The following is a 27,185-nucleotide window of genomic DNA, read 5'->3' on the forward strand; positions in this document are numbered from 1 at the left end:
TACGTACCTATAGTGTCACTGTCAACACTATTATTTGGTTGCACTCACCTTCAGTTTTTTGGGCAACCTTTCACATCTTGTCACGTCAAAGGCTGTACACAACAGGGTTGTTACCGTCACCTTCTCATTCTGAACTGTATGTATCCATAGTCCCACAACCTATAGAAACCTGTATACATAACCTCTGTGTATATAGAGATTTTGTTTTTCCAAATACTCTCCGCTTTGCACATGCAAATCCCGGCCCTTTGAGAATACCATGCTTAATGTTTGCCTTTTACATATTGGAATCTGCTATGCAGTGAATAAACCATGTGCAAGGCGCATGTGTGTATTCCCTGAACTGTGTATAGTGCAACAATGCTGGTTCAGTATGAAAGTTTAATAAGCCTTTGGTGCAATGAGAGCAGATGAGCTTTGGATCATAACCTAACCTTTCCTATACCGCCCCCACCCTCTACTGCCCATTAAACACACATACACGCACATACACCCTTCTCCCTGACTAAATATTCATGTTTGTTGTTGAGTGAAGGTAGGTGCACAAGAGATCCCCCCCTGAACATACTCCTCCCTTTGAGGATGGATGTGCAAACACAGACACCTGTAACATGGATGAGAAAGCGAGGGAGAGGGCAGGCAGTGTTATTGTTTTATCTGTCAGCAGTATCACCTCCACACCTCTGTCTTTGTGTGTGTGTGTGTGTGTGTGTGTGTGTGTGTGTGTGTGTGTGTGTGTGTGTGTGTGTGTGTGTGTGTGTGTGTGTGTGTGTGTATAGTGCAGGTTTTTTGGGAGAAGACTTGTCAGCGTGTAAAGCAGGGTTTAGAGGTCCGCATACATCTATCATCTACAGTATTTCTCTATCAGCGGAATTGGCCCAGGTGATTCAGAGAGGGATCAGGCCATGCTCTGATTGGCTGGTCAGCAGAGCAGCGGGGATGGAAGTGGAAGGAGGCTTGACGCCATGCCCTTCACAGAAGCCCCTCTTCAGTGCTGGGGGTATATAACAGAGCAGCTAGAAGGGTGTCATAGTTAATGACACTGAAATAGAAAAATGGATACAATACACAGCCTATATATTTGGCAGTGAATTACATGAAGAAAAGTGTCCTTAAGAGTCTGTTGTTGGATATTACATGTCTCTGAAGTGATGGCTACACTGTGCTGACATCCATCTAATTCTGGAAGCTGAAAAATGGGAGGTTTGAGACAGGATTGGGCTGTGGAAAAACACACAACACATGCAATACTGTACATACCTTGGAAAAAGGCACGTTCAAAAACAGTCTCTCTTCTGCCCAAATAGCCAAAAATAACCAAATGATATTTCAGCATCCTGTCTGGTGAGTTGCCACCTGAGGAATGTGAGTCCTGTATTCACCAGTTTTTAGCTCTGGTTTGGTGCAGTAACGCCTTAAAAGAAGAATACCTGAGTCTCAGTCAGCTTGCGTGGCCTCTTGTGCTTGCAGAGCTTTAGATGAGCGTGCATAGTTTTGATTTTGTCATGTTTACTTCCCCAGCAACATGATCCATGATACTACCTTGTGTATTATGACAAACGGTGTTGATTTTAGCAATAAATGATGTAACAGTACAAGGCAAACGTGTATAACTAATGATTGCTTTCTACGAGCCAAGAGCGATGCAAGGCAGGTGAGGCCAATTGTAACCTAAGCTAAGCCGGGGTTGGCCAGCTGGCTGCGGCTTGGCCGCGCAGCGTGGGTCTGGCTTTGGTTGCATGGTGGCGTCGGCTGATGATGTGCAAGTGGCGAGCTAGTCAATGATGAAAATAAAATACAGCAACATTACAGATAGTAGCATTATTGTAAGTATGATTGTAATTTATCTTTTAGCATTCAGCGTTCATTTTGTGTGTGACTCTTTCGCCCGACGCCCACTGCATGATGCCGGCTCGCGCCTCTGGAGTGCGAGCAACAGGATGCTGAGCGCAGTTTGCTCAACAGCCACCGGTGTCATTAATAACAAGGATTTTCTGAAAGTGACACATGAAACCTTTGACGGAGCTTTGTTGCTGGTGTTGCTGACAGGTGTATGAATGTGTGACCTACCTGTTCTCCAGTGTTTTGACGGCAAAGCAAGCCTGATTGTCAAGAATAGCTGCTAAATGTTTTCATTGGCTTTTACGATTGCCGAACACGAGCTGCCCTTAGCTACATAACACCCCTCTTTTTCTTGCTCTGTCTCTCCCTCTTTCTCTCACTCCTTTACCATCTTTGTCACACTTGTTTCTCTGGTCTTTCAGTCTCTGTTTTATCTCATCAGTGTTTCTCCCCTCACCTCCTCTCCTTCTCTCTCTCTCTCTCTCTCTCTCTCTCTCTACATCCTCATGTTCTCAGTGCAGTGTCCCTGAGCATCTCCTTTCCCCCTGCCTTCTCCCATTTCCTTTCTTCTCTCTCTTTTTCTTGCTTGCACATACACACTCAAACACACTCATATGTTCTCTCCATCTCTACACGGCGAAGAGGTGCTCTTGTTCCCATGCAGACTGGGTGGTCTCCGGGGGGGAGGGGGAAGGAGGGAGGGAAGGATTGTAGAAGTTCATACGCTTGGACTTTATTGGAGAGAAATAATAGCTGACATCCAAAGCATGTTGCTGTGTGAGCGCCTTATCTTCCTGTGTTTTCACGTGTTTGTATTTATCGTGTTTTATTTCCTGTATAGACTATTCAATCAGTCTTTGATGCATTCGCTGGCATCCGTTCCTTGGAAACTGTCCTGTGTGCAGAATGCATATTTATAGTACAGTGCGCACATGTGTTTCTCTTGACATGTTTGGTATATGCGATAAAGGAATCTGCTCCATATTTCCTTGTTTGACTGTGGGCGTTCTCGGGGATGGAGGTAGGCGAGAGAAAGCCGACTTAGAGTGATGGGGGAGGAGGTTTGTAAAGAGGGAGGGGGCAGAAAGGAGGATTGCGAGAGTGGGTGAGGCAGAGGAATGTGTGAAAAGACCAAGGCAGACATGTCAGGGAACAAATTGAAAATGCCAATTTCACTTTAGCCCCCACCAGCTCAGGCGCTTAGAGGCCAGCCCCAGCCTCTTATTCCATGCGTAAATGAATGGTGTCCACAGAATAACACACAATCACCTCTCTCTATCCATCTCGCCCTCGCTATTTCTCCTTCACCCTTGCTTGCCATATCATCCTCTCTCCACCTCTTTTTCCTTCCCACTTTCTCATCCTTCTTTTCGCCATCTTTTCATTGTTTTGCTGCTTGCACTCCACTCACTCCACCTCTGTCTTTCCGACCCATCAGCCATTTCAAACATTTTCCAGCTTTTTAACCATCACTTGTCACATTTCTTCCCTTTTCCTTTCTGCACTTCTTCTGCACTCTGTCCAGTGATATTGTCACTTTTCAGATTGTCCTTTTGTTGCCACCTTCCCCTTTCTACAACAAATGAGCCCACTGCAGCAAGTTCTCACAGAAGGTTCTTACAGAACTTGTGTTTTCTCAAAGTTTCTTCTTTCTTCTTCTCCTCCTGTGCAACTCTCCTGAGGTACAAATAGTCATGGAGATTGAGGGCTGCAGTAAATGATAATTTTCAACACAGTTGAATCTGCTGAGTATTTTTTGATTAATCATTTAATCTACAAAATGTCAAAAAATAGGAAAAAAGTGCCCATTGCAACTTACCAGAGCCCAAGGTCGTGCTGTCAAATGCCATGTTATGTCCAATCAAAAGTCCTAAAGCCAATAGTTTTCAGTTTACTAGTAGTTTCAGTTATATCTCTGTTGTTCAACTAGTCCATTAATGTAAGTATGTGTGTATATATATTCAGTTTAATGTCCTCTTCAATAGTTTAAGGCTACTAAATAAATTAGAGCACCAAATGTGCCTGAAAACACATTTTTGAAAGAATTTCCCGTCGAAATAAACTCCAAGAGCAAAGTAGTAGTTCTGAGATACACAGAGACATCTTCCTTTATTTGGCTATCAGCATCTCCGCCTTCAGGGCCACTGAATGTAAATCATCCAATCGCAAAAAGTGAAGAATGAATTAATCAGCCATTCACACATTGTGACATTGCTGTGTCCTCTCATTTTCTTATCTTCTCTATGCACATTTCCCCCCACCCTCCCCAATACGTTCAAATTCACTATTATTACAGATGTCAAGATAAATCTCACAGCATTACATTGGAGTGGGTGATATCACATGGTGGTGAAGTTGTAGCTAGATTCAATCTGTGAGGGCCCCATAGCCTCAGGCCTGGGCCTTTCACATTGGATTTTATCACCACTTCACTAGAGGAGAATAGTCCTGCAATCTCCCACCCTGAGGCCATTGGAGATAGTGACCATACCAGTGGTAGTGAGAGTGACTGGGCACCCTTTGACTGACAGAGGCATTAGGTTAACACGGTCTATCGCCAGTCTTACCAGCCATCGCATCACTGCAGCAGCCGCATCAAAGCGCGGAGCAGGAAATCTCTCGCTATCTGGCATCTGTTCTATGTTGTATCAAAGACAATTAATGAATGGAGCAGTTAATAATGCAAAATGTGTCTCAGACTGGGGAGTCGGGGGGCTTCTTGCTGAATGAGTCTTTTCAGATGGCTGTGTGTTTACCACAGTGTTTGGCTGCTTTGTAAATGTGAGGGCTGCGAGTGAGGAGGCGGTGTAACTTCTAAAGCTGCATTTTATTTGCCGGTGATAATCGTCGTTGATAATTTATTTGTTCGGAGGTTGGGAGGGGTCTCGCAGGAGCTTTTTCTCCGATATTCCTCCAGTTAACACACCGCCATCACGCCGCCACTTTTGAAGCTTGTTGTCTCATTTACAGCGATTCCATAAAACTGATTATGCCGCCGACGAGTCAATTACATTTCAACTCTTATTAGTTCAGGATGCAAAAATGAAATTAGATGAGAGTATCATTGTTGGAGATGTATTACACTTTTCATTCATCACTGGAATGGAATGAGTCATACAGTGATGGGGATTCCAATCTCTTAATCAACTCTGTGCTCTGCCAGGCAGCGGCGGATGTGCCACGTGTTAAAATCACAATATAACCCATCTTTCATCATTCATTTTTATGGCCCTTCAACTGTGTGAGCACTGCAGGGTATGACATTACTACCAGCCACTAGCTTGCACTGAGTGTGGGCTTGGTATTGGCAGATTTTCTTTCCCTTTTCACTAATTTAACATTTTGTTCAAAGGCTGAGATGACCTCATAAAGATGTTACAGGTGTAAGAACAGAATTGTTTGGGGTAGCAATACATGAGTACTAATCTTGATCTGTTTTATGTTTCAGTACACCTATGAAGGTAATGACATCAGCGACCTGCCCGTGGATTTGTCTGTGGTTTGGAACGGCATGTTTGTCATCGACAACCCCTACAACATCAAAGGTGAGTTCATGTGGTGTCACACATTCGCGACCCTTATTGGTTCAAGGTATCCAATCTGCACGAGCAAGTTCTATTAGTCTCACAAAAGACTGCGGAGGAGGGAACCGCATCACTCAGTATAGAAGTATTCTTCAATCTTTTAGCTTTCTTGTGTTAACCTTTACCATGAGACATTATAGACTCAAAACAATCCCATCCCAAAGTTTATGTTGCTTTGACAGTTTTTTATGCTTTTGAGTCATGGCTCTCACAGCTTCTCAAAAAAATAAAATCCAGGACCTGCAGGAACTTACATGACTCTGAAAAAACAGCTCCAGCTGCAGAGTAAATCATTTATATTGTGACCATAACCCCCCATCCAGCCCGCCCTTTGCAGTTGATATTCTTGGTCTGTAAGGGGCTCAAACAATGTGTTACTTACTGTGTGTGTTTGTGTGTGTGTGTGTGTAAATGTGAAAGACAATGACACTGTATCGGTGCACTGTTGAACCGATGTGTGTGCTGCATGTGTCACGATACCATTGAACACAGCAACTCTAGGAAATGTGCTCAAATGCTTCAAAGTCAGCACTCTCTTCAGTTTTAGAGAGCACACAGGCTGCACATTAGGTAATTCATATTCACTAATAATTATGTTGACTATTAATAATGTCTGTCTCAGGTTTTACTGTATTTTATCAGTGCTAAAAGGTAGCAAAAATATATTATTACTCCCATATTGTGCAATCTTCCAGATGTAGGTATCATTCTTAAGAATATGTAATGTGTATGTTCACTTTTTAAACAGTATTTTAGTACATACAGTAATGTATAACCATGCCTCGCCCTTCACACAAAGACCCAGGGGGGTAATGATTAAACACATACACATACTCAAAGCACCACTGCAAGAGACAATGAGATCATGTCTGTTGGATGTAATTACTTGTAGACCAGTCTTTATAGTGCTGTCTCCATAATTATTTGTGGCCTGTACAGCACAGCAGGGGTCTGTAACATAATTCCCCTGCTGTGTGAGGTAACGCAACATCATGGCCACCTACCACTGCGCTCGATATGGCCTGTTGCTGACATGCACACGGAGCTTTGTACAACAGAGGATGCTGCGTTGTCTGGTCCTCTTTGTTGCTCTTTGATGCTTAAAGAAACCGTGAGGAGCCTGGATTTCCGAGTAGTATTTCAAATTCAAAGTTGTTACATCTCCAAAGTCTGTGAAGCAGTGATCGTTGCCATTTCGTCCGTAATGTAAGTTAACACCACAGAGTCAGAGTTTGTTCCATTTATTGACGTCACTCCCTGTCTAAACGTACCATGCAAGCTGTTGAAGTCTCAAATTTCACATAACCTGATGTGTTATATGGATGCTTTTGTAACACACACCAGGCATATGTGTCTGAACAGAGCGACCCCACTGTGATCCACAGTAATAGGGTGTTTATATTCATGGAAGCAACATAAAATGGTTTGTCAGTCAATGGTTCTCCCAAGGACAAAGTGTTTCTAAATGGCATCTGTTACATGCTGCAGCATTGACAGCTTACAATATCAGCAGCATGCATCAGTGTCTATGCATTGTGTGTTATCTTAAGTCTAAATCTCCTGAAGTGCAACCGGAGGCGACCTCCATCCCAAAGATGTCTCCGGCTCTCTGTCTGTCTCTCATCACTGCCAGCCCCCTCCCTATTTCTCAGTCATGATAATCATCTGGTGGAGTGCGAGCGATGCTCACTTGTCTTAAATACTGATATGTTAATGTAATTAGAGAGGAGTCGTTTAGCAGCCAGTAATTGGTACAGGGTTGCTTTAAAGCTGCTCCATGACCAATGGGATTTGGGGATGGAATACCAGAGAGAGAGAGGGAGAGAGAGAAAAAAAGATTTCACTGTACATTTCCCGAGGCCTTGTGGGAAATAGTGCCTTAACTCAACTTTGTCTCAGTGACATTGAAGAAGTTTTGGAATTTTTGTGTGGAAACTGAGAAACTAAAAATGGAGGCATTTGGTTGATTTTTAGTCTGTTCTACCCTTCAGGTTGTTTTTCTACATAGTTAACTTGTACTGTGATAATTCAGCACAAACTATATTCATGACTGCATTTTCTCTTTAGCCTCATTTCCCCCCTTCCCAGTTATCCGTTCTTATAACTACATCGTCTGTCCCTTTCTTCCTCACCAGCCCACCTGTATAAGTGCTACGCATTGAGGGGCAGCTGCGGGATGTGTCTGAAGGCAAACCCCAGGTTTGAGTGCGGCTGGTGCGTGCAGGAGAAGAAGTGCTCCCTGAGGCAGGAGTGTACCCCTCCAGAGAGCACTTGGATGCACGCCACCACAGGAAACAGCCGCTGTGCGCACCCCAAGATCACCAAGGTAAGCCGTGACAGTAACGACGCATTCTCACACATAACAGCGCACGGCAGCTCAGTATGTTCCTGAAGCTCAGCAAGGGAATACGTTCCTAACTGCGCGCTGCACCTGCGAGTACACACACCCGCCTCTTTGAGCTGGATTCAAAGTGTTAAGTGCCTGACATGCAACAGCATCCACCCTCCTGCAGTTACTGTATAATAAACATGTGGAACATTCCAAAGCTATGTTACCATTTCTATAGGATTTGCAACAAAAATGCTTAATAAATAAGCAGATTTTTTATATATACATAATATTTTTCATCTCACTACAGAAGTAAAAGTAAAGCCTCATTAAATTAATCCTTTTTTTTTGGTGCCAAAAATGGAAACTGATCGTCGCACACACATGAACAGCCCAAGGTCTGTGAAGCCAGAGAACAGCCCACTCTAAATCAACATTGTGTGGAGCTGCTAAATCTAGAGTTTAAAAAAAACTCTTCTCTTACCACTGCTAAAGTTAAAGCAGACACTTCAGCTGCTGTTTGGTGTGTATTGCCCAGCAACTCAACCTCCTACACAACAAACAAGTCAGGCTCTTGTCAGTGCAGGGGTCAGGAGGGAGGGGGCTTCAAGTGACAAAATGCCCTTTGTAACAGGGTTGTGATTACCTCTTGTTCGGCGAACTTTGAAACTCAAGACAGAGGATGGCCAAAGTCAGCTCATTAGTAAAACTAAGTTTTCAGAAAGAAGAGAAATGCCTACCTGTGCTGCATCACTGTTTGCCTCAGCAAGTGAAAGAGGATATCATAGGAGGGGAGGCGGCAGGGAGGGGAGACAACTTAGAAGCCATCACCATGACTGCAACCACAACACAGATGGGCTGGCCAGGAGGAGGCAGTTCACACACACCAAGACTGAACACACTGACGTGATTAGAGATGATGGCTACACACACACACACACACACACACACAAACACACACACACCCACACCTGAGGAGGTGGAGAGGGTGCTTGTCTGGAGTATTTGTGTGTGCACAGGAGGGAGACAAAGAAACAGAGAATGTGGTGGTGTGCTAATTGTGTCCCACCATGGGCGCAGAATGTGTGTCTGTTTCTGTCTTTGTGTGTTTGTGTTGGTGGGTGTGTGTGTGTGTGTGTGTGTGTGTGTGTGTGTGTGTGTGTGTGTGTGTGTCTGCGTGCATCTGACAGGCTGGGTGAGCTAAGGCGTCTAAACACCATGGCGTACCCATCTGTTGCCACCGGTAACCGTGGCGGTGGTCCTCGTCTGACTGTGACCTGGGTCGTCGTCCCTACAGCTCACCACTGGGACTGACACGCACGTGCACACTCTCACAATCACACACAGAGCACACGCTTTGAAAGCCATGCGTGCCATGCCGTTCGACCCTTTCACTTGTTCTCATTTGTCCTTCCCTTCCTTTCTTCCCGAGTTTTTAACACTTTTTGTCCTCAAATTCTATCTTGAAGAAGACAAAGCATCATCCCAGTCAAAACAAGTGCCGTTTCTCTATATTTAAATGAGTGTGAAATATATGGATGGTTTATAATGCGTTCCCGTTTCACCGATGCAGACTTTTATGGCCGGAGCCCTCAGTGCATTTCCTGTGTGACAAGGGTTCGTCTCTCTGAATGCGTAATGGAGATTTTGGATAATTGGGGCACTGGCACATAGATAAATCCTCTCTCTCTTCTTGCTCGCTTCAGTTATCTCTTTGAAACAAGCGTACAGAAGCAATTGGGTTGTGTGTGTGTGTGTGCATGCGTGTGTGAGAGAGAGATGAGTTGTGTAGAGGGTGTGTGTGTGTGTGCAGGGGTGCATGCAAGCATGTGCTCTTGCATGCATATTGAGGGGTAAATCCTGGCCTCGGGGCAAGATGTTGGTGGCAGTCAAAAAGCAGGCGGAGAAGAGCTTCAAAAACAGCAGGAGGAGAAACCTACTGCAGGTTTGAGAACGTAGAAGAGACAAAGAAAAATAGAAGAAGACGGAGAGACACACTGGAGGAAACGTTATCAGCGAGCCGTGCTGCCAGCCTCACCTCTCTTCTCCACCTTTGACATTTACAGTGTGACATTTAATGCCAAAAGAACATCCGCAGGCGCCCGAGAAAATCTCCCCTTTTCTTGTGCCATTTCATCCTTAAGTTCTCCCAAAGAGCATCACAAATCACATCACAATTGAATATTACTCCACTTTTTAGCATCTGTTTGGTCAAATCTCTCTTTCCCTGTTTGATCCTCCCTTTTATTTTTTTATTTCTTTTGCTTTATTCAGGCAGCCTTGTTCATTTTTGCAGCATGCTAGCTGCCGAGTGGCCATTAGCTTTGGGATTAGCCGCTAATTTTATTTGGACCAGAGAATATGTGTTCCACCGGCAGGGAAACACCGCCAGAAAGAGAGTTTGACCGTGCACATAAACACACACACACACGCACGCACGCACGCACACAACATACAGACACATATTATACACGTATACAGAGCGATCAAGAGCTTTCAGAGCAGCAAGCGTCAAACCTATTTGGTGTCATTTCTGAGTGTGCTATTGCCCATTTGACATTGTTCAATAGTGTGCAGTTGGGTGCCGTTCCACTAATGGCTCTGGCACCTAAGTACTGTTCTCCAAACTCAGCGATTGATGTGTCAGGCTCTAAATGATTGGTTTTAAACATTGCAAGAGTTACGCTGTTAAAGTGCTCTGCTTTTCTCTCTGCACTGACATTGTGCACTAAGATTAATTAGTTCTCCTTTCATAATAAGTAAAACACACTGTTTGTGTGTGTGAAAGCATCCACAAACGCACTCACACAAAGAATGCACAGGCTCTCAAACACACACACACACACACACACACACTCTGATAAGAATACACACGATGCAATATGTTAAGAATCAGAGATAGACTAAGCTCCAGCTTCCTGTGTGCGGCTTGTATGGTATCCTGAAAATGACATTCGCAGCCACACAGACAGTGACACACATGCAAACACACACTGCCTGGCGCTATCTCCCACTGTGGTGCAGCAGTGTCCTAGTGCTGGCCTTGGACGCTGCATGGCCCTCCGTCATCCATCATCTCCTGCCTGCCTTCTCCTAGGGGACAGGAAGAGCATTACAGCTAGCCCTTAGAAACCAATTAAAACAACACAGGCCATGACAGTGCGTGTGTGTATGTGTCTACGTGTGGAGGTGTGCATTTTTAGCATTTTAGCACGTGGCACACTTCTGTGCTCCGTTTTTTTCCTCCTCTGTGATCTTTCGTATATGAGAGTGTTTCTTGTGTTAGTTTGTTATGAGGAGTATGTGATTTTGCGTGGTGTAGTGTCGGCGTGTGTGTCTTTGTTCAGTTTCACAGCTTGTGTACTTGCGATAGGCCAGTGATTTCCCCCTCATCCATTGTTACACCGCAACATTGGCCTTTGCCAGGCGCCTTCATCTCGTTCTGCCTCTCCATTTCTTGTCACTTTCCTCTTTTCTCTTACTTCATGTATCCTCACTCTCTCTGTCCGTCATTCCCACTCTCAGCCATTCTTCCCTTTCTTTTTTTATCAAACCCATTCCACTTTCCTTCCTCCCCTTCCCTTCCCTTCCCATCGTCCCTCATCTATCCTGTCCTCGTATCATCTTGCTCTCGTCCTTGCTCTTTCTGAAAGATCTCGCTCTCTTTATAGGCCAGTATCGACCAGGCCGCATGCTTTCCCCACTGTGTTTTAGAGCCAAGCAATAAGTCTCACTGTTAGAGCACTGAGAGAAACAATGAAACAAGCCAGTGCTGACTAAATCTTATTCATAAAGGTAATATTACAGCTGGATGTCCGCTAATATGATTGACGTCTTCAATCACGTCATTTTCCAGTGAGTCACATGTAAACATTTAGTGGCAAAGACTCATATTATCCCATTCATCTCTCACTTCATTGCCTTCATCAGTGTGTTTGTGACTTTTTGTTTTCGAGAGGTTTTCATATCATAGATAAACTTAAGAAACTGTACGCCATGTTCATATCATCGCTACCCTTCCCCTGCTTCCCCCCTCCTCCTCCTCCTCCTCTTCCTATAACTAGCAGATGCTATCTGCGCACTGCCGCTCAGCCGGTCACAATAGGCGTCACACAAAGCCTCCGACACAACGGGACAAGCCAGAGACGAAGAGAAAAAAAGGGAGTTTGAATGGATGTAGAGCGCTGCGACGGGCGAGAGGAGAATAGAGCGAGTGTTTAGGCTGGTGGCTTTTATCAAAAGGGGCTTTTTGTTTGTGTTGTTTCGTGTTGGATGTAAGTTCTTGTGTCTGTGTGCGTGTGTTTGTGTTTTGATAAGCCAGTGCTCCAAGAGAAAAGAGAGATTTGATTACCATATCTGAAGATTCTGACTGGGGCACTACTGTGTGCCACTCAGTCTTTTGTCTCCAGCTCAAAATATATGCATTCAGACCCACTGAGAAAAAGACAGAGGGTGAATTAAAAAGACACACAAGTCCGGAGAGGAAGAGGGAAAGGGCGAGGGAAGGAGGAGGGATGTTCATCAGAAGCTTAGCTGGTGTAAGATGGAAAACACTCCTTAATTATATCACTGTGACATTTCAGTTCTGGCCTGGATGGCACTGGGCTTTGTTCCCATTGTGTGTTTCTGTTAGTGGTGTCCTGAACACCTGTGGCTTTTACTAGGCTGCCTCCTCTCTATAATGATATTAGACTGGGGATCATTGTCAGGAATCGGGTGGAGAAATAGAGTTGTAGAAAGCAGGTTCAGAGAATAGATTTAAGTTACATAGACATAGACACTTAAAGGAATAGCTCGATGCGTTGGGAATTACTCTTAATCGCTTTCTTGCCGAGAGATAGACAAGAAGACTGATACTACTCTTATGTCATGAATATCAAATATTAGGCTACCAGTTAGCAGATTAGCTTAGCTTAGCACAAAGACTGAAAACAGCGAGCCTGCAGCGCCCCTGTAAGAGTGCATCTTTTCTTTACTACACGTTGTTTTTGTGCATGTTAAACAAAGATGTAACATGTTAATTAGTGAGCTTTGGGGTGCAGACAGGTGGACTTTGGTACCTTTGGACAGGGCAAGGCTCGTTGTTTCCCTCTGTTTCCAGTCTATGCTAAGCTAACCAGCTCTTTGCAGCTTCATATGTGCAGCACAGACATGACAGTGATACCTTAATTTTCATGAACCTACAGCAAGAAAGCGGATAAATGGATTTTCCTAAACTGTCAAACTATTCTTCCAACAAGTTTTGGCAGCAGTCACTCGTCACCCCTGTTGTTACCTGTTCTATACTCATAAAGTGTTCTTGTCTCTCTGAAAACAGACTGAAACAGGCAGATTTGTTACTCAAAAGGCCCAGTCCCTCTATGATTTCTAACAGTGCAACTTTTGACCAAAATCAGTTCATTTCACTTGAGTTGCTGCCATTAGTGGATTTCCCAAAAGAGGCAAAATGAATTTACATGGTGCTTTGGCGAAAGTTCATTCTGTGATGAATAAATCAAAGTGTTATCCAGTTGCAAATTGTCCTGACAGTGCGGATCTTTGAGGGAACAAAGAGACCCAGAGAGTCCAAAATGGAAGAACTAACACAGCTCTGCCGCATTGTTTGCAATCAGTTTTTGGATGGTTTACTTTTTGTTGGCCTAGCAACCAAGTGGGCATCAAGCGTGCTTTGCAAGAGATCACAAAAAAAAGACTTTATTATTTGACTTTCTGGTGTGACCGAGGTGTTTTAACTTTAGAGGCAATCGAAAACAACATAAAATCATTAAACAAATAAATAAAATAAGATAAGTTCACCAATGGTCTCAAAATACGTCTGTAGTCACTTAGAGACACACTTGTCACCCTTTCTCCGCGTATGTGTGTAGGGTTGTGTGTTTGTTCATGTCTGTGCTTCATTCTTCAGGGGCAAATGTCAGCCAGAGTGCAATGATGGTAGCTTAATCACTGAACCTTCATTTTATCTTTCCTTTTTTGCAAGTCAGGTCAAAGTGTGACCTTACCCACACCCGTAGTCCACGACACCCAACCACCAGCGTCTCATACCCTTCACCCTCCTCCCACCCTGCTGCGACAAATGACCCCACCCTCCCCCCACCAGGTTCTAATCCAATTAGCTTTAGCCCTAATTATACAGCAATGACTGATTACCAACGGGGCCATTGTCTGCGTCGTGGGCTGGATGAATGGGACCGTGATTAGAGACTTGGCTAGCCTCGGGTAGCCATTAGCACCTCCGCACACCTTTTGCAGACCTCTAGGGGAAAGAAAAGGAGCAGAGGTCGCTGTGCGGAGTAATTGTGTTCAGTAGATTAATCGTCGCAAGGTTAAATGAGAGATGTAGGCGAGGGCCTGATGGGTGGGTCCAGGTTAAGTGTGCGAGTTGGCAGGTTGTGAATGTTTGACTGAGTTGAGGTGGAGTTAATGGCTCTGCGGCCATTTTTCATCTCACTTAATGAGGTAGCAACTATCTGATTCATTCAGAACGGGGCATGACAATAATGACTTAAGTAAACTGTCATTCATGCTGACATACAATATATGTCAGGTGATGTATGGCTTTTGGGTGAAAATCGATTGTTGCAACCTGGCTAACATATGTTGCCTCTAATCTGCTCTTCCAACCAGTTGTATCCAGAGACGGGGCCCAGGCAGGGAGGAACCATGCTGACCATCACGGGCGAGAACCTGGGTCTGCAGTTCAAAGACATCCAGAATGGAGTCCGCATCGGCAAGGTGTCCTGCAACCCTCAGGAGGACCAGTACATCAGCGCAGAGCAGTACGTTGACACTGTCCCACCCCTCACTCTGACGTCATGCTTGTCTTTGGCCAATATTGATGTGTCACTGCGTGCAGCGCTGCCACCATCTCTCAGACCTCTGCCTCAGTTAACCCTCCAATGGCTTAACACTACTTTTGCTCCTTCAAACAAAACCAGTCCCTTGCAAGCAGACCCATGTCTTGCTAGTCTTTTATTTTATTCCGGTAATCATCAGAATAATAGCCGAATCAATTAGAGAAATATAATGACATTTGAAGCGGTTTGTATATACCCTCTAAAAAGTCTTCCACAGATGAAAGCTTGTCTTTCGAACGCTCCCTCTTGATTAAGTTATGTTTTCTACTTTCTGGGAAATTCTGAATCCCGCCGGGCGCCGCGGGTGGAGCTACTATATCATATTATAGTGTATCCTTAAGAAAGCATTACTTGTGCAACAGCCGTAAACAATCATAGCTCCGAGTTCTCGGTTCTGTCTGTTGGACATGACTGAACTCTGTGTTGTAACTGTAAACAGATCGCTTCACTTCAGTCATTTTCTTTAGGGCTCATGTAAGTAATATCATGGCAGTCATTAATTAGATTTCATTCACGCTACCCAGATTGATCAGGGGCCTTCAGTGAAACCGCTCGATGAGTCACACTCTCTATTTTATGTTGAATTCATCTACAAGCAGGGAAGACACAATTTAGGACGAGGAAAAATTGGGCACACTCGTCACAGCTGGAGGTGTCCTCAATATTCTATTTCCAACTATGTAGCTGTCATTTGTACACAAATGCTCCATTTGTTGAGTTTTGCAGCACAGTCCCAACAGATTTGGTTTTCTCTCTGCCCCCTCACATAGAAGGAACCTAAGAAATGTGACTTTGATGGTTTTGACAGTCAGAACAACAGAGTGCTGTGCAGCTCTCGCCAGCAATGACAGGTGTCCCCAAAATGGGTTTAGAAAACACAGCAGTGACACGTCTGGCTTGATTTCTAATTTATAACCTCATATATTGTTGTGTTCACACAGAACATACCACTTTTACATTTGACTGTGTAGCTGCAGAGACGTGTTACGTGGCTCTGTGTTGTGACTTTTTATTTACCTTGCGTTCATTGTGTCGATCACATCCAAAACCACCGAGGTGTTGACGTTTAACCCTGTAACACTGCACTGGCCTGTTGCCATAGCACCCGCAGGAAGAGGAGGAGGAGCAGGGGGAGGAGGGGGGCTCGGCTGGCAGTGAGGCTGTCATGCTAATTAAAAGTGATGTTAGCCATACGGCGCCATTAGTGGCCCGGTTGCTCTCGTCATTCCCGTGACCCCATCAGAGCCGTAGCGCAGGAGATGGGACGGGGTTACGGGACTGACAGTGCAGGTCAAAGGTCAGCTGGTGGAGCGAGGGGGAGAGAAGGTGGTGCGCTAACTCTTGGGCAAAATGTAGGCACATTGTTCTCGCTCTGGCTTTCTGTTCCTCTCGCCAGCACTTGAACTTCCCACCCTGTTTGTTCACTCCCTGTTTTTGTGATTGGAGTGAAATTGAACTGCAAGAAAATGCAGCACTTGCGGTTCTTTCAGTATCTCGTCATTCACCTCAGCCATTAAATATTTACCAGATGGATTTGATTCTACAGTGAGAAAGTAAATTATTGCCAGTGGTGAGGAAAAACAGAACCTCAGATCCTTTTTTTTATCGCCTTATTAGTAGTTTCCATATGACAATTTGGCATATGTTTAATTTTTCACCATTGCACGCCACTTTGGTAATTTGATTGAGGGATGTATAATTTATAATGCTGTCGTCTTTACAAATGTGCCATGAATGAACTTTCTGTCTTTCTAACCGCGTAATAACAGCTCAATGTAGCCACCTGTCATCTGCGCAGTAATGATGCAAGTCAAGCCGCAGCTTCTCACCGAGCGCCGTCCAGCATTTTAATCGCGACTGCTGTCATAGCGCTGGACCTGGGAATCAATGAAAGGGGAAATAAAAACAATGGAAACACGCAGCATCGGAATGTGAAATTCATTGTCGCCGCAGCGCTGCAGTTGCCATGGCCACCTGCAGGGAGGATGGAAGCAGGAGAGTTAATAACTCATCTCGGGGAGAGAGGGAAGCTGAGGGAGATGTGTAGGATATGAGCTCGTTCAATTAATCAGCCTCTCTCGCTTTAACCCCCCCCCTTTCTCTTTCTCTCTCTATCACTCTCTCCCTCTCCTCTCTGCACTCTCGCCCTTTCTCTCTGTCTCATTCGTTCGCTCTGGCTAATTAACAGTCAAGTGTGGCTCCACTGTGTGAAACATGAAGTAAGTGTGTGTGTGTGTGTGTGTGTGCGCGCGCTTGTTCTCCCCATGGGCTACGCTGCCACTCCTCCCCTCACTCAATCATTTCTCCAGTGGATTTTCATTTGGCCAGCCAGCACCCAAGGCCAAGTGCGAGGCTTATGGTTGTGCAGTACGCACTAATGCAGACACACACACACACACACACCTCCACCCTGTCCTAGCACTGTAGATTTCCATTGATAGAACACTTGCTCTGCTTTTCGTTATTTTTATGAATAAGGCCTCAGAAACTGTTTCTTCCAAACTATTCAGGTTTTTTTCTGACTTGGACAGAGCCGAAGAAAAATGTTGCATCTGTTTTGTTTCCCCCTCTTTCTTTCCTTCACTTGGTCCTCGTTGGGCCAAGAAACAAATCTGTTTTGGCCGCGGTGGTAATGGAACTCATCTCTCCACCTCTTTCTTTGCCCTCTCTCAGGATTGTGTGTCGGCTGAATGACGCCACAGGTTACAGGGTGCAGGAGGCTCAGGTGGAGGTGTGTGTTAGGGACTGCATTCACCAGGACTACAAAGCAGTCTCCACCAAGGCCTTCACCTTTGTGGTAAGTGTTAGTGTGCTGTAAGAGCGTTGCTAAGACAAAGCTTTTTGGATGTTTTTAATGTTGTGTTTGGCATCTGTGGTGATGATTGATCCTCCTGTTCCCCTGCCCGTGTCCCCCCTTAGTCGCCGTACTTCACCCGTGTCTATCCCTCCACTGGGCCACTGTCTGGAGGAACAAGGATCACCATTGAAGGCAGTCATCTCAATGCAGGCAGCGCTGTATCCGTGAAGATAGGACTTCACCCCTGCCGCTTCGAGAGGCGAGTGAATCCAAATAACCTGAAACGTCTGCAGTTTGTTTTGTTAGCTCATAGTTAAGACAACAGTCGCAGTGATTTGAAACATATACAACATTATCTTAATTAGCTGTAAAATTGCAGGTATTAGTATGCACATTTTTTCACAACTAAGCGTTTAATACTGGATTACACTGATGTTGTGTGATAGCAATTTTTAGCTTCTGTCATTGTGACTCCGAAGTCTTATGCTCCTCTGCAGACAATTACAAGTCATAATGCAACGTGATCCCTCCCCTCCTATGTTTTACTTCGACCATCTGCCGTCTTTCCCCGTTCCACAGTGTTTAATCATTATAGATAACACCTGTTTATTTAAAAAAAAAAATAAAAAATCCTTGGTCTGAAAAATGCAGCCAGAAAGAGGATGACCTGCATCGCTGTAATTCACAGCAATTGCGGGAATGACAGTGTAGCCTTTCTCGAGGGAAGCTGATGCCATTGTTCAGTTGTGCTGTGAATGACTTAAGTGCATGGCCCACATATTGTCAGAGATATGACTATAATTTGGAAGGAATGATACGGTGTTGCTGGTAATTGGTAACTCACATTTTTGCTGCCTTGAGCTCATGTTTGAAATACGTAATTTTTTGTTCCTTTTTTCAGTTTTTAGAATAATCTGCCACCGTTATCTTCCGCTGTCACTCTGCCAGAGATTGTGCCAGGATTTCAAGAAGAGGAGACAAAGATCCAATTTGATATGACTCTAATTCCTCCAGCCAAGAACTCTATTGTTTCTTTGAGTCCCTTCCTGGCAAAGTGACAGCAAACTGAGCTCTGGACTAAATCCACTCATGTATGGTGTCAGGCAAATGGCAGACAAAAGCAGTCTCACAGAAAAGATTGTCAGCGAACTAAAACAAGCACCTATGTACTGAAAGGAATTTCCAGGCAAATGTTTATACTTTTCTCTTCTGAGATTTTCTTGTTTCTCCTTTTAGAGCAAATTCTCTGTAACACTGGTGTTTTTATTATAGCGGTTCCTTTCTCTCAGGCAACAAGTGACAGGTTAAACTAATGAGCTCGGACCTATCAAGTTCTTTTAATATCATATCAAAAGAAAAAGTAAAGGCCAATTTAAAGCTCTGTAGCACATCCCGAGAAAGGTGAACATAATAGTCTTGGCCTTTCATTCACTGAGCAGCAATAACCTTTATGGCCAAAGTAATGAACTGGTTGAGTCCATCTCTTTAATGTGTCTTTGTATTCAGTGGGCCCTTCGCTTTAATCAAAGCCTATTTACCCCAAGTCACTCATCCTCTTATCTCCCTCTGCAACCCCCTTTCTTTCCGTCGCTTTTCTTTCTTTCCGTATCCCCTCTTGGCTTTCTTTTGTGTGGCCGCAACCTTCTCAGAAATACGTACGCTGCACCACAGGCGCCCTAGAAGGTGACGCTGTTGCGAAAATGGTTGCCATGGAAACGCAGCACTACTATAATGTGGAAAACCAGTTTATATATATATATATATATATAATATGTGTGTGTGTGTGTGTGTGTGTGGGTTAGGGTTATGTGTGTAGCCCTTCCTTTTTTTTCCCTGTCCTCAGCCCCCCTTCAGACCCCCTCTCAGCCCTCTCCTGGGAGACAGCAGGGATGCGTCCGACAAAGACGTTTTTGCTTTTCTTTCGCCATTTCTTTGCTCAGTCTCCCAGCCCAACCCCATCAAGCCACCGGGATCGAGCCGCCAAAATAGGTTTTCGCTCTTTCATCTTCTCCATCATCTTCCGTCTCTGTGGATTTCACTTTCACAGCAGATAACGGGGGAGGATTTGTGTGCGGATCAGCTTGTTCTACTCATGTTCAAAATTTCACACTGTGCCACCTGCCATCATGGCTGCACAAATGCACACAGACACGTTTGCACACTGTAGGATGTTAACAAACGACGAGTGACACAAAACACATCCTCACACAATGTTAATCTTCTACCTGCGCACTGTATTTTATACAAATTCACAGACCTCCACACAGCGCAAGTGCACCTGCTCGACACACAGATTACACGCGTAATGTACGTAGATACGCACACACACACAGTGTCTCACAGCCTGCCATCCTCCCACCGCTCGGCCAGCAGTCTTACACACACACACACATGCGGGGAGGGGACGGTGGAATGAGCCACTGGAGTGGAGCACAAAGTTTCTGGCAGCAGCACAAAGTTTCCCAGCAGGTCACAGCTGGCTGCCTGTCTGCTAGGGAGGGAGTTACATCACACAGAGAGACGACCAGCCTGATCTGCCACTTCAGATCTGTCAGCCAGAGAGAGCGCAGGAGGGAAGGAGACACAGACATGGAGAGAAAGACAGACAGAAAGAGAGAGAGCTTTGAAGTACAGCACTCTGTGATTCAGGCTGATGAAACCTCGGCTGGACAGACTGAAAGATGTTGGCCTTGTGGATGGGCGACTGTGTCACCATTATGTGTGTGTGTGCCTGCTTTTTTTGTCGCATCTGATAAATAATTTATGAGTTATTTAAGGGATGAAGTAGGATTTTTTTTCCCTGTGCACTCACTTCAGTTTTTATTCTGTGTGTCTATCTCGAAGCCTGTCAGACAGTCAGCTCCCAAATACTCCAAATCCCTCTCAAGACCTTCTGGTATACCGCAGGTCCTTGGAGCTCGCAGTCCACTTTAAGATTAGCCATCAGCAACCTTTTTATGTAACATCTCTCTTTGTCCCCCCATCATCTCCTGCTCTTCCAGGCGGAGCAACAAGGAGATAGTGTGTGTGACCCCGGCGGGACAAGCCTCTGGCACCACCCCGGTCATGGTGGACATCAACTCTGCTGAACTGAGGAACCCAGAGGTCAAGTTCAACTACACAGACGATCCCACCATCCTCAAGATCGAGCCCGACTGGAGTATCGCCAGGTGAGAACAAAGTCAGAGCCTTTCCCTCAGCTAGTCTGGGTACAGCGAAGTTGGATCTTTTATTTAAACTTGGAGGATGTTCTGTGTTGCGTAGAAGCTTACAGCTATCTCAAAAATAAGACTGCACAATTGATAAATTCCCAATATCGAATTAGTCATTACATGTCCACCATGAAAGCCATTCACACTGATTAATTCAGAGGAAAGGTCTGAAGACTGGACAATATTGGCACGAATTAATACATTATTTATAGTTCTGCTGCACCGTAGAGCTAACTCCATCAGCTATCACTATATGATACATCAGCATGTTATTTAATTATTTCATTATCTATAATTTACATCAACACAGTGTTTGATCTGTGATTCTGCTTGATGCACATCTGTAGAACTGATACAAATGCAACAATACATTATTAATCCATGGCGGTGGTTTTGCCATACATGAATGCCTTTTTTTCAGGAGCATAGCCAACTAAACTGAAATATGAGCTCTGCGTAAATGTATTATTCTGCTAGCATACTCCGCGGCTTGGTCTGGAGTAAAAAAAACTAAACATTGCTCTCCATTTTCACACTCATCTTGCTTTTCAAAGGCGTATTATTTATTCTGTTTATCTTTATGTTTCAAGAGTAAATCTTTGAGAGCAGGAACAGCAGTGAAGGACGCTCCTGAAGCAGCGCACTGCTAGTTGATGAGCTGCAGCAGAGATGTATCTTTAAATATTACTTGACTTATTGAAATGAGACTACATAGCCACAGGAAGATTTCCTGTGCAAACACAAGCTGTGTTGTGAAGGGAAGAAAAAAAAAAAGCTAGGAGCTTCCAAGTGCTAATGGGCTCACTAGCATGACCTAGAAACTCCTCTACTCCTCAGCTCAAAAATGAAGCCAGCACACACACACGCACACTGTTGACTGTCTCATTTACTTCAAAAGTATAGTTCCAGGAAAATGTCATATGTTATTTCCTGAGGGTTTTTTTTACCATTGTTTTCCTGTTGCATTTACTTAAAATTCTCAGATACAAGCTGTTATTCAAATTCCAGGTAAGTTGCACATCATAGTCACAGCTCTGATGCTCTTTAACAGAAACACTGTTCTCCTTTGGTTCAACTTTGAACACTTTATAAGAGATACTGGTATTTATTTGAGAGCATGACCCCTTAGGACAGACCGCATTAGATTATTTTACCAGACACATTGGCTGTTCAGACAGTGTAACAATCCACTACTCCAGCGTGGCAGGGGGCGGAGGTGAAAATGGGAGCTGTGTTTAAAAGTCTGCAGGGAGACAAAGTCTCTCATCGTGTGAAAGAGGTGTGAGCGAATGAGAAGTCTCATTTGGAATGGGATGAATGAGAGGTTGGGGGGGCAAGGGGAAATGGGAATGAAAGTGTTGGCTTAAGCCTTGGGGGGAAATAACCTCGGCACTCAGCTCGCGTTTGGTGTTTCACTCAGCGCTCTCAGAGGAGGAGGTGCGTGGTTCTCCGGGCCAATCACACTTTTATTTACCGAGCTATTTTGTCGCTGCGTCACCTTTGGCGACCCTTTCTCCGGGGCCACTGCAAACAGCCTCCCTTGTCCAAAACACAAATCTGACACGACTTAGACGTGTTCGCCTCCGTCCAGGAAGAGTTTCTCAAGTCACAAACAGACACATGGCACTGCAGAGATTGTGTGACACTCTGCCTTGTTTACACAGTGTAGTACAGTGCACACAGAAGGCAATAGAGTGTACACTGTTTGTGTGGAAAAGATTCTTATCTCACAGAACTACCCCCATGGAGTGTTGCCACATATTGATACAAAGCTGATTGTTCATGGCCTATATGTTCTGCTGTTCCACCAACAAAGGAGTTACTTTATGTAAATCTCCAAATTTCCTTTTTTCTGCTCATTTTTCACACACCTGCTAGCTCCTCAGCCCTTCCCAGAGCCACTTTAACTTCATGCCTGGGACTGGCCTCACCTCCCTCCCCTAGCTTCCAGCTCTGTCCATGTTTCCATCCATGTTTATTTACATTTTAGGATGCTCTAATTCCTTCGTGAACAGTGACACTAATACGCCCTTTTTTGGTGTATCATTGCCTGTGTGGAGCTTAGCAAAGTACCAGCCAGTGTATCATTTGTATAATGTTTTTTTGCTCATCTGTGTCAGTGGTGACTCACAGTGGCACTAGGCTTCAAGCCTCGCCTTAGCCCACTCCAGTTTTTAGGTTGTATGCTAACTTATTTAGCTGCTGTCAGAACACTTCACATCAGCTAAAGTTCAGCCTCTCAGGCCAACGGAGGCTGTCGAGAAGGCAGTGTCGGGGAATAGGACTCTCACCCATATTACCGATGTCTCTGCAGGTCATCGTCACATAGACCTGAATAGGTCACAGGTGTAAAGGTTACAGAACATGTCAGATCACTGGCATCGGTGCAGTGGCTGAGTGTATCTCATGCTGAAAAATACCACAGTGCATCTTTAATACACCCTGAAAATATCTCCCCTGGCTCTCGAGAGGTGCTGAGAAGAGGCCAAAAGCTTCAGCTCTCATGAGTAATGCTACACAGTCGCTTATTCTTCCCTCCAGCCTCCATATCGGTTTAAAGAAGCTTTTAACATTCATGCAAGGGCTTTAGCGTTACTATCATTACCTGAAAATGGGCTGCCATGAATAAGCAGGCGAAAGGCTACAGCAGGAGCAAGCATTAATGGTAAATCGCCAACTGGAGGGCCCTCATGGCTCCCACAGAGAACACATTTATTAACATTTATCTCTACTGATAGGCCTGCTGAATAGTGTATGCTTTTGGACCCTGAAAAAAAGTAGAGTCAGAAATACATGAATATGTGACAGACAAGTGCGCGTAGAATTGTTTTCATTTGTTCCAGCACCGTTGTATAATCGTGTTAATCTTGATTTTCTCTTTCTTTTTCAGTGGGGGAACCATGTTGACCATTACTGGAACCAATCTGGCCACCATCAAGGAGCCCAAAATGAGAGCCAAGTATGGAGCTGTCAAGTCAGAAAATGTAAGTGGTTAGATCCAGACACCCGTGCACAGTTTTTATTGACAAAACAAAAAAAGAAAAATCGGTGACTTGACTTGGCAAGCGAGAGAGTGAGACCAATATAGACACACAGGTGTCTCTCTGACTCTCCGATGTCTGGCTCTCTGTGGAAAAACCCAATTTTCAGACGATGCACACACTCCTGGGACACAGACACAGACGCACACACCTGACCCGTCGGTCAACCAGCCAAGGGCCCATTTTCTGTTTGTTTTTGATGTTGAATTTCCTTTTAGCAGTTTAACCTTTGAAATGTCAACCAGCAATAAAGCGGCTCCGGCAAATCCCCCTCTCTTCACCTAGCACCACGGGGCTTAGCTAACCTTTCTCCCGCTCTTAGCTGAAAGTAAAAATATCTCTTCTTTTTCCTTTGCCCCCCTTTCTGCAGTCACTTTTTGTTTTGCTTGGTTATTGTTTCTATTGACCTATAAACACAGTTTTGTTCCTTGTCAGTGTGAGTTTACGTTCCCTGTGTGTCTGAGTGCGGCAGCATGTGACATATGGAACATAACGTAAGGCTATAGCATGCTGTGACACTGTGCAAAGGTCTCCTCAGCCGTTGCCCTGTCGTCATTAGCAGCTACTGGCTGACCTCTCCTGTTTCTCCGCGTGTCATTACAGCCTAATTTGTTCTTCCCTGACTGATTTAAGTGTCGAACCCCACAGGGGATTTCCAGATGATATCAACACTGATTACAACACTGATGTTATTAAGCCAGCCTCTCCCTCATTATGTCATTACCGAGACATTTAATCACTCATATCACATAACCCTGTTTCAGCCTCTGTATGTCTTGTAGATTAGTTAACATATTCTTTTTGGCAAGTATATATTGAAGTGTATGTATGTACATATTTCTTGCCGACGCTGCAAACAGTGTAAAGGAGGTAAAGAGGTTGTTAGATGCAGAATAAAATCACCTAGTCCAACCTAATTTAACTGTTTTCTCCCCTACTCTCATTTCCTCCCTGTTTCTCTTTTCCTCGCTCCTTTCTCTGCGTATCCTCCTTCTTCTCTAGAACTGCACGGTTGTCAACAACACCGTGATGGTGTGTTTGGCGCCCTCTGTGGCTGGATCTGACAAAGGCTTCTCGGAGGCGGGCAGCAGTCCTGATGAGATCGGCTTTGTCATGGATGATGTGCACTCCGTGCTGGTGGTGAACGAGACTTTCAGCTACCACCCGGACCCCGTGTTCGAGCCTCTGAGCCCCTCGGGCATGCTGGAGCTGAAGCCCAGCTCACCACTCATACTCAAGGTAAATTGCCTTGTGGTCTTAGCATTGATTTGTTTTGGCCTTGTCTCTACCTGGCTTTGCTTTACATCCATCACCACCGTCCTCTTTTTATTCTTCTCTTGACTTCGGATCCCTGTTTTCCTTCTCCACACTCCTCCTCGCTTTGTGTCTTCCCAATCATCATCTCTGTCTCGCTTTTTCCTCCTTTCTCCCTTCTTGCATCACCTTTCTCATTTTATTTCTGCCGCCTGTCCTCTTTCACATAATGGACCATGCTTGGGTGGAAAAAGGTTCTTATGTCTAAGTGAGCGATGTCGGATGGAGTTTGCGGTGGTTTTGCATCCAAGCTTTTTTATCGACTGCTCTGTAAATGTGTGGAAGAAACGCACTAGGACATAAGGACAAAGGAAGGTTAGCTGAGTGTTAGCACTCAGTTGACACTCTAGAGGAGCAGTAGAAGCTGATAGCAGCCTTCCAGTAATGTTGAGTATTGTCAGCAACGTGAAAAGCTCAATCTCAGAAATGGTTATTTTAGAAAATGCTGTAGCGACCTCCCAGTCAGCATCCAACACAACTGATAAGACGCTGACAGGCATTTGAAATGATTTGCTCCAAACATTCCTGTACAGACACTTAACTCCCTCCTTCCTCTTCCTTTGAGAGTTTTTCTTTCAACACAGCCGTCTTTCAGATGTGCCTCAACCTTGAAAGATGTTATTTCTTTGCCCGCTGTCTCCAATGGGGTTTGGAGACCTTTAAGGGAAAAAAGTGGCTTCTAAAACACCCCCCCTTAAAATCAGGTGCAGAGGAAAGTAATGTTTATAAAGTGGACCCATGCGTTGACTCGCCACCTGCTCAGATTTCTATCAGATAACTTCTGAAGAGAGACTTCATAGCCGTGTTTGCTCTAAGCCATAAAGGCAGTACGCATCTGAATCCAGAATGCATTTATAAAGGCTTTGCCCCACCCACCCACGCTGTCTTTTGTCATTTCACCTCTCCCCTTGAACTTCAAAGCCTCAGAAGAGCGAGAGAGAAAATTATCGTGCAATTTCATGGAAAACGAAAGCCTTTTTTCTCTCGGCCAATCAGGGTGGAGTTTTTAGAAATGAAGAAGAATCACGCCTCTCTCCCCTGTAACTTTAAATATAATTCCATAATGAAAAGCTCTGATTGCCCCACCGCGCTCCGGGTAAAGAATTGCAGCAATAAGCAGCACAGAAACGGCATCCTATTAAATAATTGCAGAGAAATTAGACGTTCATCGAGATTTTCCAGCAATTAATTCCTCACATTCTGCAAAGCATAGTGTGTTATGATGAGGAGGGGTAGGTAGAGGTAGCAGAGGAGAGGAGAAGGCAGATTTCTGTAGAATGTATTAATTGTGCTTGCCAACATCCTTACACAACCAACACATTTTTACAGTCATTTAACAGCACCTGAGCCAGCTCATAGCCACCAGATCTGGATGCAAATAATCTAATCACTCATGTCCTTTAAATGTAGTAAAAGTTACATTTTTAACTCAAGAGCAATGTTGACTTGCTTGGTGCGCGTGTGTGTGTATTATGACAAGTGTTCCTTCAACATGTTTCATGTTTTTATAATCCATATTTTTGTTTGTACATTCGCACACACACACTCATGGTTTGGTCAGTTTCTATGAGAGGTGTTATCTGGCATCATCAAGCAGAAGCACTGTTGCTATAGTGACCTGCAGTTTAAAGTACCTTGCACACTGTTGATGGACGCCCACCAGCCAATCAGAAACATGTACTTTTTTTTTTTTCATAGCATCAGTCACAGTTAGAGTGAATCCCTTTGATTTCATGATTATTATTCTGTTTATGTGGACCACCTCAGACTCAGACTTCATGTAAATATCTGAACCATGTGTGTGTCTGCTTCCAGGGCCGCAACCTCATTCCTTCAGCTCCAGGAAACACTAAGCTGAACTACACGGTTCTGATCGGGGAGACACCCTGCATTCTCACCCTGTCTGAGAGCCAGCTGCTGTGTGAATGGCCCAACCTGACTGGAGAGCACAAAGTCACTGTAAGTCAAACACTGACACATGTCTGCAGTGCTGTTTTCTGAGTGCTTTCCAATTTAATGATTATATTAAGCTTGATACCAACCATACAAAACCTAAAAATGAGCTTTCTTTCCCCTCTGAGTTACATTTCTCTGTCTTAAGTTACTATTATTTCATCATCCCTCTCGATTTTTTTTCTTGCCACCTCTGGAGCATCTGGCTTCCACATTTCTTTCAGCCTCTCAGCTCATCTTTTTCTGCCGTATACCT

At 44.5% G+C, this 27,185-nt stretch overlaps 1 protein-coding gene across 4 annotated transcripts in view; it reads left to right on the forward strand.

Annotated features, from left to right (window-relative positions):
* The window catches only part of LOC121612496 (plexin-A1-like), a 183,671-nt gene that overhangs the window by 132,885 nt on the left and 23,601 nt on the right, over positions 1–27,185 (forward strand). For all 4 annotated transcript variants that reach the window (XM_041945414.1, XM_041945430.1, XM_041945423.1 and 1 more), the window contains exons 11-19: positions 5,291–5,387; positions 7,562–7,752; positions 14,383–14,534; positions 17,286–17,409; positions 17,532–17,668; positions 20,412–20,579; positions 23,512–23,605; positions 24,665–24,901; positions 26,792–26,935. In XM_041945414.1, coding sequence (XP_041801348.1) covers positions 5,291–5,387; positions 7,562–7,752; positions 14,383–14,534; positions 17,286–17,409; positions 17,532–17,668; positions 20,412–20,579; positions 23,512–23,605; positions 24,665–24,901; positions 26,792–26,935 — 1,344 coding nt within the window. The remainder of the gene's footprint in view (positions 1–5,290; positions 5,388–7,561; positions 7,753–14,382; positions 14,535–17,285; positions 17,410–17,531; positions 17,669–20,411; positions 20,580–23,511; positions 23,606–24,664; positions 24,902–26,791; positions 26,936–27,185) is intronic.

This window comes from Chelmon rostratus, chromosome 2 (genome assembly GCF_017976325.1).
Source record: "Chelmon rostratus isolate fCheRos1 chromosome 2, fCheRos1.pri, whole genome shotgun sequence".
In the NCBI taxonomy this organism is placed as follows: domain Eukaryota; kingdom Metazoa; phylum Chordata; class Actinopteri; order Chaetodontiformes; family Chaetodontidae; genus Chelmon; species Chelmon rostratus.